The 15,775-nt window shown below is 40.0% G+C and overlaps 1 protein-coding gene across 3 annotated transcripts in view; it reads right to left on the reverse strand.

Annotated features, from left to right (window-relative positions):
- Positions 1 to 8: 8 nt before the first annotated feature.
- The window catches only part of NUDT3 (nudix hydrolase 3), a 34,197-nt gene continuing 18,430 nt past the window's right edge, over positions 9 to 15,775 (reverse strand). Inside the window, exons 2-6 of one of the 3 annotated variants that reach the window (XR_004645376.1) lie at positions 15,321 to 15,473; positions 9,050 to 9,094; positions 8,325 to 8,409; positions 7,039 to 7,380; positions 9 to 1,965 (exon numbers count right to left, since the gene is read on the reverse strand). Coding sequence is in view for 2 of the 3 variants with exons in the window: in XM_034767418.1 (XP_034623309.1) it covers positions 7,202 to 7,380; positions 8,325 to 8,409; positions 9,050 to 9,094; positions 15,321 to 15,473 (462 nt within the window). In the remaining variant the exon portion in view is untranslated. Of the gene's footprint in view, positions 1,966 to 4,935; positions 7,381 to 8,324; positions 8,410 to 9,049; positions 9,095 to 15,320; positions 15,474 to 15,775 lie in introns of those variants that run through there. The other 2 variants (XM_034767418.1, XM_034767419.1) reach the window with 2 other exon arrangements.

Genomic DNA, 15,775 nt, shown 5'->3' on the forward strand with positions numbered 1-15,775 from the left:
GCATCAACGGGGGAGCCTGCCTGCTGCGTCTGGACCCGCGGTAAGTTCGAACTAAGGTACTTCGAATTCAGCTAGCATTTGCGTACCTTAGTTCGAAATGGGGGGTTAGTGTGGACCAGGCAGCAACTGATGCTGACAAGCTCTCACTATATTGTGGTTGAGTTCTTGCTCTTCCTAGTCCAACGATACCATCTCTTACCTCCCGTGCCAACAGTCCTCCTCACTGAGGACTGGTCACAATCCTCTCTAGGCAGGACATTTTGGAGCAGATTCCCACACTAGTCTCTGCTGATCTAGAAGCGAAAGATCTTGAACTTCAATCCCCACCATAGCAGCACATTGTGCTTCTCCAGCATTGGCCCCAGCATAGCTGTTTCATCTTGCAGCACAGCTGTTGCAGAGGGTACACCCAAACTCAGTATCTGCCTTTCCAGCTCCCGTGTTACAATTAGTCATAACCCACTTAAGACAGAGGAACCAATTCCTCCTCCTAAAAAGGAAAGCAAATCCCAAAGTGCCCATTTTGACAGAAGCAAAAGAGCAGTGGATGCAAACAAAAGCTTCCATCTGGCTATAAAATATACCACCTTCAAGCTGCAAAGAGAATTACATGGACCTCATTCAGGACTTTCCTCAAATAAAAACCACAGTTCCATATATCCACTAGTTTCACATAATGTAAGTGCATACACAGACCAACCTCTCTAGGCAAGAAGTGCATATTAGCAATGTTTTCAATCAAGAACTTATGCATGGTCTCCCAATGTTTTATTTCTCAGATCTGCATCTAATATAGTTAGAGATGCAAAAAAACAGCATCAACTCCCATGATTGAGGTTTTACTTTTTCATCGCTCCAAACAGTAGTGTTAAAAGAGCTTATTGAGTCACCAATATCCCTTCACTAGATTCAACATTTTTATCCCCCCTCATTAGGTTTAAACTAATTGGTCAACACAATTCATCACTAATATTAACCCATTACTTCAACACCGTCTAGCAGGATAGATCTTCCACAGCTCCAGATATACCTTCCTTTCACAGGAGATTATCACAGACTTATGCTAACCACGTCATCTAATTTCAAGAGAAACATCTTCTATAGCTTCACCTTGGGATTTTACAGTTGTGCTGAGGTGGAATATTTTAGCTAAATTAAGACTCCAATCTTAATTATGAGAGCGTAGGTCCCATCATTGCAACTCATGAATAAAGACTTTGCGGGGGGTGGGGGGGGGGAGGAGATCAGGCCCTCAGCATTCACATCTTTCAGGATCCCAATCCCTATACACGCATGAATTGTCACACTATCAGCCCCATTAACTCTTATTAATTGAACCCAATTAAGGTATTTTGAATTCTTTAAAGTTTTACACTCCAGTTTTTACTTTACAAAGTAGATTTTAATCAAGTCAAGGTTTTGTCACACAATACACTTAGAGATACACACACCAAACACTCACATTTCCTAAGATCTTCCAACACGGAAGAAAGCAGCAAGGGTACTGTGGTCTCAGAGGCAGTATTTTGGGCTTCAGTTGCTAGATGGTATGTAATGTGACAAGAATAGGAATAAAAGTTTTTCCAGTGATGATAGGAAGTAGTTCCTCTATACAAAGCTACCATAAAGCAAGATGAAAAAAGCATGAACTCTCCCCTCATCCCCCTGCTGTGTAAAATACTGGATTTTGCACATCTCCAGTAAGCCATGGGTCTAAAACAAAACAAAACAAAAAATCCATCTTTGTGGGGAGATCAGAAGATACTTAGCTTTATTCTTGGCAACACCACCTGCCAGTTTGCAGGATCATCAGCCCCCCAAAAAATCCATTAATTCTCCTCTTCCTGTTTCCAAGGAAAACATACCACTTGCTGGGGCTTGAGATGCAAAGATCTTCAGTTTCATCATAACATGCGTCTTCTAAAGGTACTTAAAAGTATGTACAATAATTTGCGTAGGACACTTCTAATCCAAATGCAGATAATGTGAACAAGGGAACAAAAGGGAAGAGAAAACCATTAAATCTACACCAGAGGCTCCAATGAGAACACTTTTTAATCTGGCAGGTAGATTCCCCTTCCCCTCCACGTTTTAATCTTTAGAAGAACTAATGTGTTGAACTGATTTTTCCAGCAGCTCAACCATTTTTATTCTATTATCCTGATGCACAAATACCTGCTGGTTTCAAGTAGACCATCACAGCAGCCAAATCAAACTAAAGCTTGCACCTGGGAAAATACTGCCTGAAGGAAAGCATCAGTATTCTGGCATTGCTAGGGGTAAACTGTTCTAATGTCGGCGTTTCAAGTCTAATTATTCACAAGAATATCATCCCTCAAAGACACTTTCCCCGCCCCACACTGTCACAAAGGAGACCCAAATGTGAACATGCTTGCTCCGCAAGCTAGCAACAATCCAGTGCCCCAAACTATGAAGCTCGCACAGCCGAACTGAAACCTCTCACAGGCATGGGCAAGACATCCTAATAAAGTCTGCCATGATGAGATAAGGGAAACCACACAGAAGATACTTTATTATAGAAAGGCCTGAGCACAGAGTATTACCCCTCGTGGAAAGCTGGTATATAGCTCACCACATGTTTTCCCCCCCATGACTGAACAACAGTATGGCTTGGGGACATTTATGTTTGACAGATGGCCAAAACCAAGCGAGGAGGGAGAGCATTGCTGCATTTTTCTTTTTAAAATCAGTTACCTCCCAGTAAAACATTTAGTGTTTTTACCATCAGCAGTAACTCCGTAGTCATTGCAACCCATGATTTCCTTGAATTTTGACTAGTGTAGGAGCGCTAACTTCCCGTGTGCTTCAGTGGTTGACTTTCAGAAGGCTTTTAAAACAGGCTCAGTGGCAGATGTAGGAAAAGCATTTACACTTTCTACCCTGATTAAAAAATACCAAAAAAAAAAAAAAAAATCCTAAACACATAGGTAACTGTTTTCTCTAGGGATCACATTCTAAATCTGCCCTGTGTCAGGTTTGAAATAACCAGAACGCTACTGAGATGACATATTGCTGTGGCATTCACCATTGTGGTTGGCAAATTTATTTCAGAAGTAAAAATGGCCAAGGACAATATATTTTTGGGAATGGAGATTGGGGGGAAGGGGAAGAAATAAGATGAGAAATTGCTAGCCATAATGGCATATAGATTAATAGGGAAAAAATAAAAATTATGGCTAAGTGTGTAAGAAACATATATAGAAATAATGAGAGGCTGCCCTATATTTAACACAAAAAACATTGCGGGGGAGGGGGGAGGGCAAAATCAAGCTAATCACTTTATACAAGGATGATGCAGTTTTGTTTACTGCTAAGATGGACTTTTTTCTTTTTAAAAAGCCCTAATATGAGTTAATTAACTAAAGGTTAAAGCCAAAAAAGATTTACAATAACTAATTCCAAAGACTCCAAGATACCGTATTTATTTTACTCACACAGACTTTCTAAATGGCGATACTAAAGCACAAAAATAATGCCACAGCAGTCATTGTTCCACTGTATCAAAACAGGGTTTGAGAAAGAATTCCAAGAGCCTGAAGCACACTTCCTCCTTCTAAGAGAAGGGCTATTCTCTGTTCAAGCCTCTTCTACACTGGTGCTAACACTACTTCAGCTCCGCCAGGGTTAGTTACGTTTGGCCCCATAATGCAGAGGACCCCCTGGCTGCCACTAGCATTTTAAGCCCGGTGTCAGTTAAAACTGCTCTGAGCAAGGTTAAGCAACACTGAGCCAGCTTTTCAATAGATTTTGAGGTGCCGGAAGATGGAGATAGGCTCCCAGGGGGATTTTTGACAATCTGGTCCACGTGCTTAAAATGCAGGTGGGCAGCTTGCAACCCATCTAGATTAGGGCTCCCAACTTTACTAACTTTGGTGGAGCTGAATCAGCCTGCGTGACAGTGGGAAATGTTTGCCAAGTTTCCCTAATGTAGATAAGCCCTATGTCTCCATGCCCATGCATCACTGTCACCCTCCAACCCTGAGCCCTACTGTAGGATGCAAAAGGAAAACCATTATTTCAAGATCTCAATATCCAGCAACTTCTCCTCTCCTGTAAGCAGTCTTGCCTCCCAGTACCTCGGTATCTCCTCTTTATATATGTACGGAATAAAGGTGCAGCTGACAAAACATTAGGAAAAATGATCAGGTGAGTGAATTTACTATACTGCACTGAATTCCAGGCCTCCGATTCTCATTAGAATCCTGGATTCAGGGGTGCTGAAGAAAACCTAATACTTACACACAATAATGAATCCCTGGTGTCTGAGAGGTGGAAAATTCTGACCCAAAGCAAACACATCGAAACCTTCCTAGTGGTGGCTGCAGCTTTGTAGCTCCAGACTTCCCAGACTATGTGAAGATCTGAGACACATCCTAGCTCTAGATTTAGGGTCAATACACAACACTATTTTGGGAGGTAACAATTTCCACCCTTGCTAGCACGTTCAGAAGCACCGGTCTTAACAATGCTGGAAGTCCTAGTCTAGTTCGGAAGCCATTTTGTGCACTGGGTCAGTCAGACTTGCTCTGGAGAGGTTTAACTGACATCATGCTGCCAACAGCTGCCAGAGCCCCCATCTTAAAATCCTGATGTGTTTGCATATGAAAGGTAACTCAAGTATGAGTCCCAAATCAATTTAGTATCATTTTGGACAAGATTACTTACGCTAATATACCACATGGCTATATGAATTGTTACAGAAGAACCTCAGACATTGGGAAGATGCGAACTCTAGGTGGTGGTAAGGGAGAAAGATTTATGTAAGTCAGGAACAAGGCTTGTTTTAAGTACACAGCTTTTGAATAAAGACTACTTCCACCCCAGGAGCTCAATCTTCTATTTCCAGTTAATAAGGCATAACACCAGCCATTCAATGGAATTGCATTAACAGCATCAATTCATGCCACATTAAAATACTTTCTTGGCACAATTTATTTTTCTGACCCAAACAAAGAAGCCACTAGCAAGTTATTAACAATATTCTACCCTAAAGTGTCAGTTTAACAGCCCTATAAAAACATTTTTAGATTTAAGGAAACAAAAATGTGCATGCTATTGATATTAAAACTGCAGTTACTCTTTCAGGAGTACCAGCTGCTTTTTTGCAAAGCATTTGTAATGCATTAATCTATACAGTGAAGGACAAAAACTCAACTGAAGGCAGTAGATGGCTGTGTTGTTAGGCGCCGCTAACGGCTCAGAAAGAGAGGATTCTTTTACTTTCTTGTCCATTTCTGGATATATTATTCAAGCCCTTTTTAGAGTTATGTTCAGGCTGATCAACAAAAACTAGGAAGGGACTGTACATTTGTTTCTAAGTTGAAGTGAACAGAACTGGTGTAATTTAGGCTGAATTCCAGATGCTCAGTTTCAAACTACTTCTTGAATAATGCCCCTCAGCCTTTTCTTGTGTGCCTTTTCATGTTGGTGATCACTGGCACTGCTTTTGGCCTTGCTATCCCATACTGATGAAAGTAGGGAGAACAAGTAAAGGAACAGAATGGGATCTCAAATTGAACAGCCTCTTGCCAAAGTAGTGAAAATACCAATTCCCATTACCCCTGCTCCATTGATAGGTCTATCAGAATTTTATATTGTAAGTGCTTAATGGGAAGAAAGAATGCTCTTGAAAAGTATGAGTATTTATTAAAATAATTTCTGTTAAATATAAGGAAGAGTACTGCAGATTTAATTTCACATCTTGGCTATGCTCTGACAAAGGAGAAGTTACCAAATGCAGCAACTAGCTCCTGTCCCAAGCCAGGGATTAACTAATGCCCCTCCCAAACCTTCCCCTACCCTCCCACCCTCCAGCCCAACCCTTTCCATTTTATTTCCCAACTAGACAACACTGTTGGCAAATCAAGACAGCATGAAACTTACATCAGTAAAAAACAAACAAACAAAAACAAAAAAAACATGAATTGTGCCAATGCATCAGGGCAACTATCCTATTAAATGATGTACTTCTCCACACTAGCATTTCTGCTTGGGAGCCAGCAGTACCTTTGTCACAGAGGATGATAGTTTTAACATTCTGAGTATGCTCTGTGGTGCAATTGTAAGAGCTGCAATGACACATACAAGAGATTCAACACCTGATTTCCCCCCTCCCAAGACTTCTTTTCAGGGACATCCCCCACAGGTTTGTGCAATGACACTCGAAGTACAATCCGATGCTTTAGCACAAATTACAATACCCATTTGAGCACAGTGTAAGGCATGTGGACAAGAAGAGACATCAGCAATATGCAGCAAGTGGGAAAGAATTCCAAAACAGCAGGGCAGCATTGGTGCTTGAAGCTCCAGTTGGTTAGATTTTAACCCCACTTTGAATCCCTGATTCCTACCATTGAGGCCAAAATTCAGTTTCTATCATAGTGTTTCTGAGGCTGTTTGCTTTTGGCTGGGCGGTAAAGACCAATTCTTTGCGTTTCATTCTAATATAAAAGCAGAAATGTTGGCTGAATCTATAGGAGAAGGAACTGAGCACCAGGGATGTCTGAAGGTGATCAAAACTTTGCTCTGACCTTAAAATGTCACTGCACTAAGTTTCAGGGGCTTATGGGGGGAGTAAACTGGCCCAGCCACTAGCATGGTCACAAAAATTTTTGTATTTAAAAAAACAAGGCAAACGGATTAATTATGAAACCCTCTTTTCACAAGTAGCCCAGGTTTTAAAAAATTCCCGCAAAATTAAAAAGTTAGATTCCTCCATCTAAAAAAATTGTTTATACATATGCGCTGAAAGTGACCACCACAGGTCTGAACAGCACCTTACAGTACAGACTAAGACTTAAAGAATTGATCTCACATTTGCAGTCTTTAATTAAAAAAAAAGAAAAATGTCTGGCTATGGCTGGGATGACACATATGGGAACACGTCAGAACACAAGGCAGAGGCAAAACGAGCAGCGTCGCTCTCCAGGCCAGGGTAGCGGTGTAAAGGGAAAGGGGCACTTCATGCACAAAATGTATTTTACAAAATACATATCCAAAAAAAGCAAAAAACCCCACCTTGCACTAAACTGCAACACTCTTAACACTTGCTTTGCCACAGGCCGCTGCCCATGCCTTGTTCGACAGAGGAAGCATGTGAAAGGGGGTGGGAGAGGGAGGAGGGGGGAAATCCATGTTTCAGTCTATTTTCCAAAACTCTCTTTTATAGGGACGTCTTCAGTCATCTGATGTCAGAGACAGAGCTCTCGTTAGAGTCAGTGTATGAAGCGGTCATGACAGGAGTGCCGTTGTTTGCCAAACAGCCTTGTCTCAAGGTTTCAAAGTATGAGGCCTGCACTGGTTTGTGGGACTTCAGAACTTCTTTAGCATCTTCTATCTTAAACCATTCCCTTTTCCTTCCTGTGGGTAGAGAAATAAATTAGTAAACGCAGTAAGAGGACTAAAGATAGACATTTATCCCTTCTGTGAAGTTTTTGCTGTTAACTAGCATTCTGTCCATGTCAACTGTGATTAAAGTGGAACAATGAAGTGGGCTTGCAGCCCAATGCCAATTCAAAAATCTCAAGAGACTTCTCTCATTAGTCTTTTGATCTCATAGCGACTGAAGGGTCCCCCTAGCCAAGTATAACACAGATGCCTCCAACCTTCCACAAAAGATGTTCAAAGTAAGTCCACCATCCAATTGATGGGGGTTTCGGATCCGGAGATTTTTTTAAATGTTATTTCCATGATTTTTGAGTGGGATAGAAAAATATAAAAACACCACCGATTTTAAGGGAATTCATAACAAATTTTGAACTTCATCTATCATCTAACAATTTTCTCTTTTTAAATGACATGCTCCTGAAAAGGAGGAAAAGATGGCACTCTCTGAAACCTGGCTTGGCATGAGAAAGTGCTTTTTCTCCAAGGCATCTCAATCCTCTTGTACAGCATTTGTCTCTTTGTATTGAGACCTCTCCTGAGGAGAGCCTGCAAGATGAGCCCAATTATATGTGGGTTTTTAAGAGTGTTAGCAAGCATCCTGCAGGAATTACATTGACAAACTCATTTTCGTTTGGGGATCTGATAAGGATTTAAACGCACCGCTTTCAGGAGTGAGTGGTCAAACAGAAGTGTAAGAATTAGACAAAACATGAGTCTCTATATAAACCCACCGAGATGACTCAAAGGACCAGGGAAGGAAGAAGGAATCAACAACATGATAATATTTTTGTTTTCAAAAGGACAAGTCAATAGAATTCAACTATTCTAACAATCACAGTAAAGGGCGGGGAGTTGGCATGCTTCTGTATGAGAGGGAAGACGTACACCAGTAATGCTAACAAGCATGAAGGTCTTACCAATATTGACAGAGTCCTCCCAGTCTTCCAACACGTCTGTGACAATAAGTGCATAAACATATGTTCTGTGTTTCCTGTCCCGATTCTGAAAGGCAAAATGGACAGGATTGTGGCAGAGCAGCCAAGAAGACAACACCTAAATAAAATCCTAAACCCTGTTTTTTTTTTTTTGGGGGGGGGGGGGGGGGGGGGGGGGACAACTTAAAGCAGCCTCGAGAAGGTGGGATAGTGCAAGTCTTCCTTTAAGTAGTGACCTTATTTAGTCTACAAAACTACAATCAGTGGTCTCCCATTTCAAGATCAAGAAAGTTGTTCAGAAAGGGTTAGTGTGTATAAAATCAAGGGACTACAGTAAGTGGCATTAGGATGAAGTAGCATACAATAGTCCACACACAATAAATAGGCCCAACACTATTACATGAAGTCGTGCTCTGTACTGCCGGTGAATGGCGTTATTTAATAAGAGATCTGATTTTGATTGCTGCTGATCACCAGCTGTCCCACCTGAAGAGGAAACTGAGCACTCAGCACCTCTGGGGGAAAAAAAAAATCAAGCCCCACACACACACACACACACACACACACACACACAGTGCCTTCCCTCCAAACCTGGTTGTCTAGTTTGGCCAACATGCATACTGCTGCAAGCTTAGAAAAAAGTTTCACTAAAATGACATTTTTGCAGCAAGACTTTACAACCTGAACAGATATTTCAATAAACTTACCTCAAAAATTCCTACTAATCTTCCTAATGTCCCTTTCACTCCAGCCTACAGAAAGTACAAACAGAAGGAGGTTTAATGTTTTTAAACTACAGCTCAGCTCATTTCCTTATTTCCAGTGTGACAGCAAGGTTTGTAAAAACAGGAAGCAAATGTTGAAAGCAGTCAATTCACATGAAAACAGTGTAATCACCAGAGGGATGATGTAACTGTAGCACGAGTCCCAAAAGCCTGGGATCCATTTTAGAGAGAAAAATCAGTTTGACAACTGCATATCGAGATACCCTCGATGATCCAACAGCTCTTATATGGCAAATTGAACAGAACAACATGCTCAGCACAGTTTGAGCCCAGATAAAACTTGCTTAAAATAAAGGGAAAAAGGCTGAAGATCTCTAAGATCTGCAGGCTTGGGTTTCAAAGCTGAAAATAAGTTTGTGTCAGATGCAAAAAGCAGTCTGCAGCAACACCACCTGTTCTACAGTAAGCTTTTATTTCCTTGCAGCTGAGCTGAAGAAAATGTGGGTTGGAATTTCAGTTGTTTTACTTTGGTCTACTTGGGTTCAAAGGCTGAGTCCATACTAGAAAACTTTAGAGTGAGAAACCTCAGGTAAAATCAATTGAATCCTATCTACAATACAGCTTCCATCACAAATACTGGTGGTGAATTACAAGATATGAAATTTGCTATTTTAGATAACGGCCAAATATATCCTTAAGGGCTTTTTGGGCAAAATGTTTGTTTTACCCTTTCCTTTACCCGCATTGTTGGGTATGTAAGTCTGTGGACTTAATTCTCTGCTATCTTATAACTACCATAGTAGTGTGGATGATCAAATTTATAGATTAAAAAGAAAATCGGACATGTATTTAAATTGGATTTGTTATTTAAATTAAGTAAAATTTTAAATACATATATTTAAATTAAATTTAAAATATCAACGTATTATATGGCCTAACCTTACAATATCTATTACAATAATTTTAAATACATTAGAACAATTAAAAATAATCACAAGATTAAAATAATAGTTGCGATTAATCAGTTTTATTCATACTGTTACACAATAATAGAATACCCACTCAAATTATGCAAAAAGCAACAACAAGTCCTGTGGCACTTTATAGACTAACAGACGTATTGCAGCATGAGCTTTCGTGGGTGAATACCCACTTTGTCATGCGTCTGACTAAGTGAGTATTCACCCACGAAAGCTTATGCTCCAATACATTTGTTAGTCTATAAGGTGCCAAAGGACTCTTTGTTGCTTTTTACAGCTCCAGACTAACACGGCTACCTCTCTGATACTTGACATTCAAATTATAAATATTTTGGATGTTTTTCTACATTTTCAAATATATAAAAGTACTGTAGTGCCATCCCTAGCATGAAAGTGCAACTTACAAATGTAGAATTATTATTTTTGTTTTGTTTGAGTGCAGTTATGTTAAAAAAAAGGGGGGGTAAAACTTTAGAGCCCACAAATCAAAGCATGAAAGGGCATATGAATGTTGATGTGCCAGATGTGCTAAATACCTTGTAACCCCAGCTTTAAAGTACACAGGATTAGTTAGGGTAGTTTAAAATTTAGGGTTCCCCATTACTGTTTCTAACCTTCCTACCCTACCCTTCATTAGCAATTAATTTTGCTAGCAATGAAGGTTACAGCAGATTAAAAGTACATTTTAAGTTACCATTGATGTTTGCCACCTGCAGGTTCAAATCAGTTCTTATAAACACATGGGATCCTTACAGCTTCGGTTCAACAGCCTGGGAAATCTTTGTAGTCACATCCAATATTTAAAGTCGGAGTACTTGTATTTTTGTATATCCAGCGAATAAGGCATTTACATACCACGATGACTGTGATAAGCTAATTATAATTCAAGGTTAATTGTACTACAGTGGAACTGGAGACACGTGAAATTCAAATGCATCTGTGCAGACAGCAGATTTTCTAATTCTTCATATGCTCTATTCTTACATGTAAAACCAGTGTTGGAATTCACATCAAATATTTCATTAGCTGATGCAAGATAAAACAACCTCTCATAAAAGGATGAATTCAAATAGTGAGAGAAAAAAGTGAAAATGGCTGCACAAGACTATTATATTTAAATGTAGAACTGTGTAGAAACCAGAGTTTCTTTCCTGTAGGAAATTTCACATTTCATTCTGGATCTGAACAAAAAGTTAGAAATGCATTTTCCTATGGAATGGAAACAATTGAAAAAGTTCATTTCAGGAGACCGGAAATGGAATTTTTTCAACATTTCCAGCCAGTTCCCTTGCACCCTAGGGTGCCCGCCATCAGGCTGGCAGCCCAGAGAGCTGGGTAGCCAGCCACCTGAGAAGACTCACTACCAGGTGGGAAGCCTAGGGAACTAGGTGGGGAGATAGCCAGCTGAGGTCCTGAAATCCTGGGGAGCCTGTCAGGTGGGCTGCCAAAGTTCCTGCAGGCCCAGGGAGCCAGGAATCCGCAGCAGCCCAGGAGGTGGGCTGCAAAGGAGCCAGATGGATCTACCTGCTCAGCCAATTTACCACCTCCCTATATGTAGGAGGTGGATGCAGTTGTCCCAAGAATGTCTGGGGATCAATTCTCATCAGAAAAGAGCTCCTACTAGTGCCCCCATAACACAACAATCCATTACTGCCCTTCAAAAACTTCTGAAATCAAGCGATGGGATGAATTATTTTAAGGCTTACAGAATAGTCCTGAGTTCCAGGCAAAACGGATACTCTGATAAGCCATCGCTTTGGACCACTGCCTCTGCCAAATTAGCGTTCCAAACTGGGCACCTCAGCTTCCCAAATCCAGTAACAGAATATGCCCATCATATGACAGGCCCCCAGGCTAGCATTTTAGCACGTACAAAGTAATTCTGTGATCATAAGACTGAGATTTCATATTTTCTGTAAGTATTATACACTGCACAATTATAACTGGCATATTGGAAGATAGCTAAGTAGCATTTAATGATTGCATTCGCTGGATTAAGAAGTTATAATCAGCTGCTGCAGTGATCATATAGTCCTCTACCAGGTAACTACACACAATAGATCACTCTTCTGAAGTTCATTCGAGAGGAGTCTTCATCATGTCAGCATTTGACAGATTGAGGGCAGAGGTGGAATCTGAAATCACTAGAAATACCACTGGGTGCTGCAGTGGTCAGCTGTTCCTGTAACCCTGCTCCTTTTGGCACTTGTGATGTTTTTTGTTTGTTGAGCAGCATTCAAGCAGGCAGGTACTTCACTCAAAGCAACTCAACCCTGCTAGGCTGCCACAGTTTGAATTACAGTCTCATTCGGCAGCAATACATGTGAGCAAGCAAACACCAGCTGAGCAAGAGGGGATTATCTCAGCCAGCCCAAACCAGTTTCTTCACTGCAAATGGAGTCCATGCCAAGGCTTCCTTTCAACCACTGAGCTGTCATGGAAAGAGAGCAGCTTCTCCAAGGCTCTCAGCTGCCAGAGAAAGGGAGGGTCAATGCAGATTTATTTTAGGATTTGAAAGGTGAAGCCATGGATCTGCTCAACGAACCTTTGACTTCAATATCAAATAGCTTAATTATTAATAGCGATCTGGTCATAAAGCAGGGCTGTGTCCCCAAGTAGAACATGTTTCACTAGCCTGGTTAAACTCTATCATTTGTCTTTTGCCAGCATCATATTTTGCTATAGTCTTGATTATTAGTAGCTCAAGTTCAGTGTGCCATGTTACAGCTTGGGAACAAGAAAACTGAGTAGTTTCTCCTCTATTTCAAAGATATGAGCAGATGGAAAATGCTATCTTCATAGAAAAACACAAACAAAAGAACACCCCAACAAAAATAGACCTCAGAAGAACTAGGGGGCTTTGGGAAGAGAGGTTCTTTTTAAAACATAACCATTTTATTCTTTCCATGGTATGCAGGCAAATAATTGCTATAAGAGACAGCTGGGTGCTGCCAAGGATTTTCACAAGCACAATTAACCCCACCTGCATTTGAAACCAAATGCCATGGGCCTAGTTATACAATGGAGGTGAACAAAGTACAAAGTTCAATACCCTGCTCCACAATCCTCCTCACTACACAACTGGGGGAAGGAAGACAATCTCAGCTCTAACCTTATCTGACTTTCAGCACAAAGCATAATATGAGGGGAAGCAGGAGTAGAAATTTTTTAAAAAACTCTCAAGCGTTCTTCAAATACTTGCAATATTTTAGTTGAGTTTTAAATACTTCAAAGGTACATGAACCCACTTCTTTTACAGGAATAAAGTAGGGTGCCAATGTGCGGTTAGTTAATTTAAAAAATGGCAGTTATTTCCTAATACAGATCTTTATGGAAGAGTTAAAAAGGAAAGACATTTTGATATTAAGAGGCTTAGAGTGTATACAGCGGGTGGTATACATAAGGATTTTTAATTCTGATATGTAGATTTTGAGGACCTCTGAATAGATACACAGAAACTGCTGTATTAGACCAGACCAGGAGACCACTTAGTCCAGCATCTTGTCTGACAGCAGACATTTCCAGATGCTTCAGAAGACAATGCAAGAAATTCCATAGTTGACAAATATGAAATAATTTGCCTATGGGGGAAGTTTCCTCCAAACTCTCAACAGTTAGCTGTTGACTTATGCCCTGTAGCATGATGGTTTATAACCCTTATAAAAACATTTTAAGTGTTATTTTATGCAATTGTGGACCTCCTTGTTATCTATATGAACATCTAATCCTTCCCAAATCCCTGAACAGCTCATGGCTTCAGTTAATCTGTGGAGCTCACTGTTAGATATCATGCATGTTATGTAAAATAATATTCTTTTATCAGTTTTTAATGTGTTGCCTTTTAATTTAATTGAATGTACCTCATTCTTCTAACTGAAGAAGCATCTACAGGAGTGCTCAATTTATTTTTTCTATAGAATTCTGTATACCTGTCACCTCTCCTTCCAGAACAATCCCGTATGAGGGGAGCGCTAAATGATAAGAAGTCTTTCCATGCCTCTAATTATTTTCATGACCAGTCTCTGGATATCCACACAGGATTTAAAAAACAAAACAAAACACACAAAAAAACACACACCTGTTTATTGGGCCAAAACACTATTTTAATTTGTTCCCCAATAAATGGGCCTCAATGATTAGAAAGGTACCATTAAAATCTTCTATACCAACTCATGGACAATTCTGTAAGGACACGTCTTTTCTGAAGCTCTGTTTTTTTAAGAAACTGCATTTTATTAACTATACAATGTAAAATTCAACTTAAAACAATAGAGCTTCATTTTAACTTCTTTCAGTTAAAGGTCTCGGACAAAAGGCAGTGCTTCTCTTGAACAAGAGAGCCTTTTTTAAACAACTGTACTACCTTTCTTCTCAATTCCTATTTTCTTCCACTGTCTAACTTTGGCATCATGCATGACCCTTCCCCTTTCTTCTCCTCCCACAACTATCTCGTCTTCAAACCTATTGTTTCGTTGTCTTCACATCACACCTTCATTTCCTCCCACCTAACACTAACAAAACATTATTTTCTTATTTTAAAAAAAACAGGATACCTGCATTATATTTGGGGTGTGTGTACAAGAGAAGTACCAGCAACCATTTGAAAAGACATTTTAAATTCTAGTAACAGTAGCCAGGAACTGTATCACTTTATTAGATACAAAACAAACAGGACACAAAAGACTACTGAAAGTGAAGGCTGTATGGGGAATGGAAGATTGTCTCTTCACAGCAAGAAATAAGATGGGACAGTCTTAAACTTAAACCATTGTTTAGCTTTTTTGGGACCTATGAGACATACCATGTCCATATTACTAAAGAGAATTTATGTATTTTGCACAGTTAGATGAAGGAAAAAGATTATCATTAGACATATATTTGTAAGTTTCTTAAATAGATACCAAGACCCCCATTCAATCTTAATTCCATTTGTGATGAGAATATTCTGTTCTGTGCCCAACATATATCCTGTAGTGTTCAATTTAGAAGTTATACATTTATAGAACTGTAGTCAGTTCTCTATTATACATGAGCTTTGCACTTTGCTTTAAATGATTTTTACCCTTAAGGATATGAAGATAGAAAAGTACAGTAACAGACAATGTCACTAAAAATGCAAGCACTATTAGTACCTCTAATAAATTGCAGGTATACTGAAAGATGAACCAACAGACTGAAAATATTTTTCACAACATGCAGATTATTTTGGCAGCAGGGGAAGGAAAGGAAAAACAAGAATGGAAAAGGATAAGAAAACAGAGCCAACTACCGACCATAGAGTGATTCCAGGTGTTCTGTTCTTGTTGGGTACATACCTCTTCACAGACTTCCCGCACAGCAGCCACGTTGGGCTCCTCCTCGGGCTCCATGCCACCTCCTGGGACAATCCATCTGTCTGGATGGCGACTACTGCTCACCAAGAGCACCTGCCAACGAAAAGGGTTATATTTCAAAGCAAAACAGAGTGCAACTGATATGTGTACTCTCATGTAGTATGCTTTTGTGGGACCTGGCTTAAAAAAATATAAGTTCTCATATATGACCCCTAAGACTGGTCAAATTGGGGTTCTGAAAAATATTCTGCTTCTTCCTTCTGAGGCCGAGCTTTCCCTAACCCCATCCTATTTAGACAGTTGCACATACTCTCTATTTAGTAAGCTACTCCAAGTTCTCCAAACTACTCCAACCACTACTACTCTGGAACAAGGATACTCAAATCTTGAAAAGA

The sequence above is a fragment of the Trachemys scripta genome, chromosome 4 (genome assembly GCF_013100865.1).
Source record: "Trachemys scripta elegans isolate TJP31775 chromosome 4, CAS_Tse_1.0, whole genome shotgun sequence".
Classification (NCBI taxonomy): domain Eukaryota; kingdom Metazoa; phylum Chordata; order Testudines; family Emydidae; genus Trachemys; species Trachemys scripta.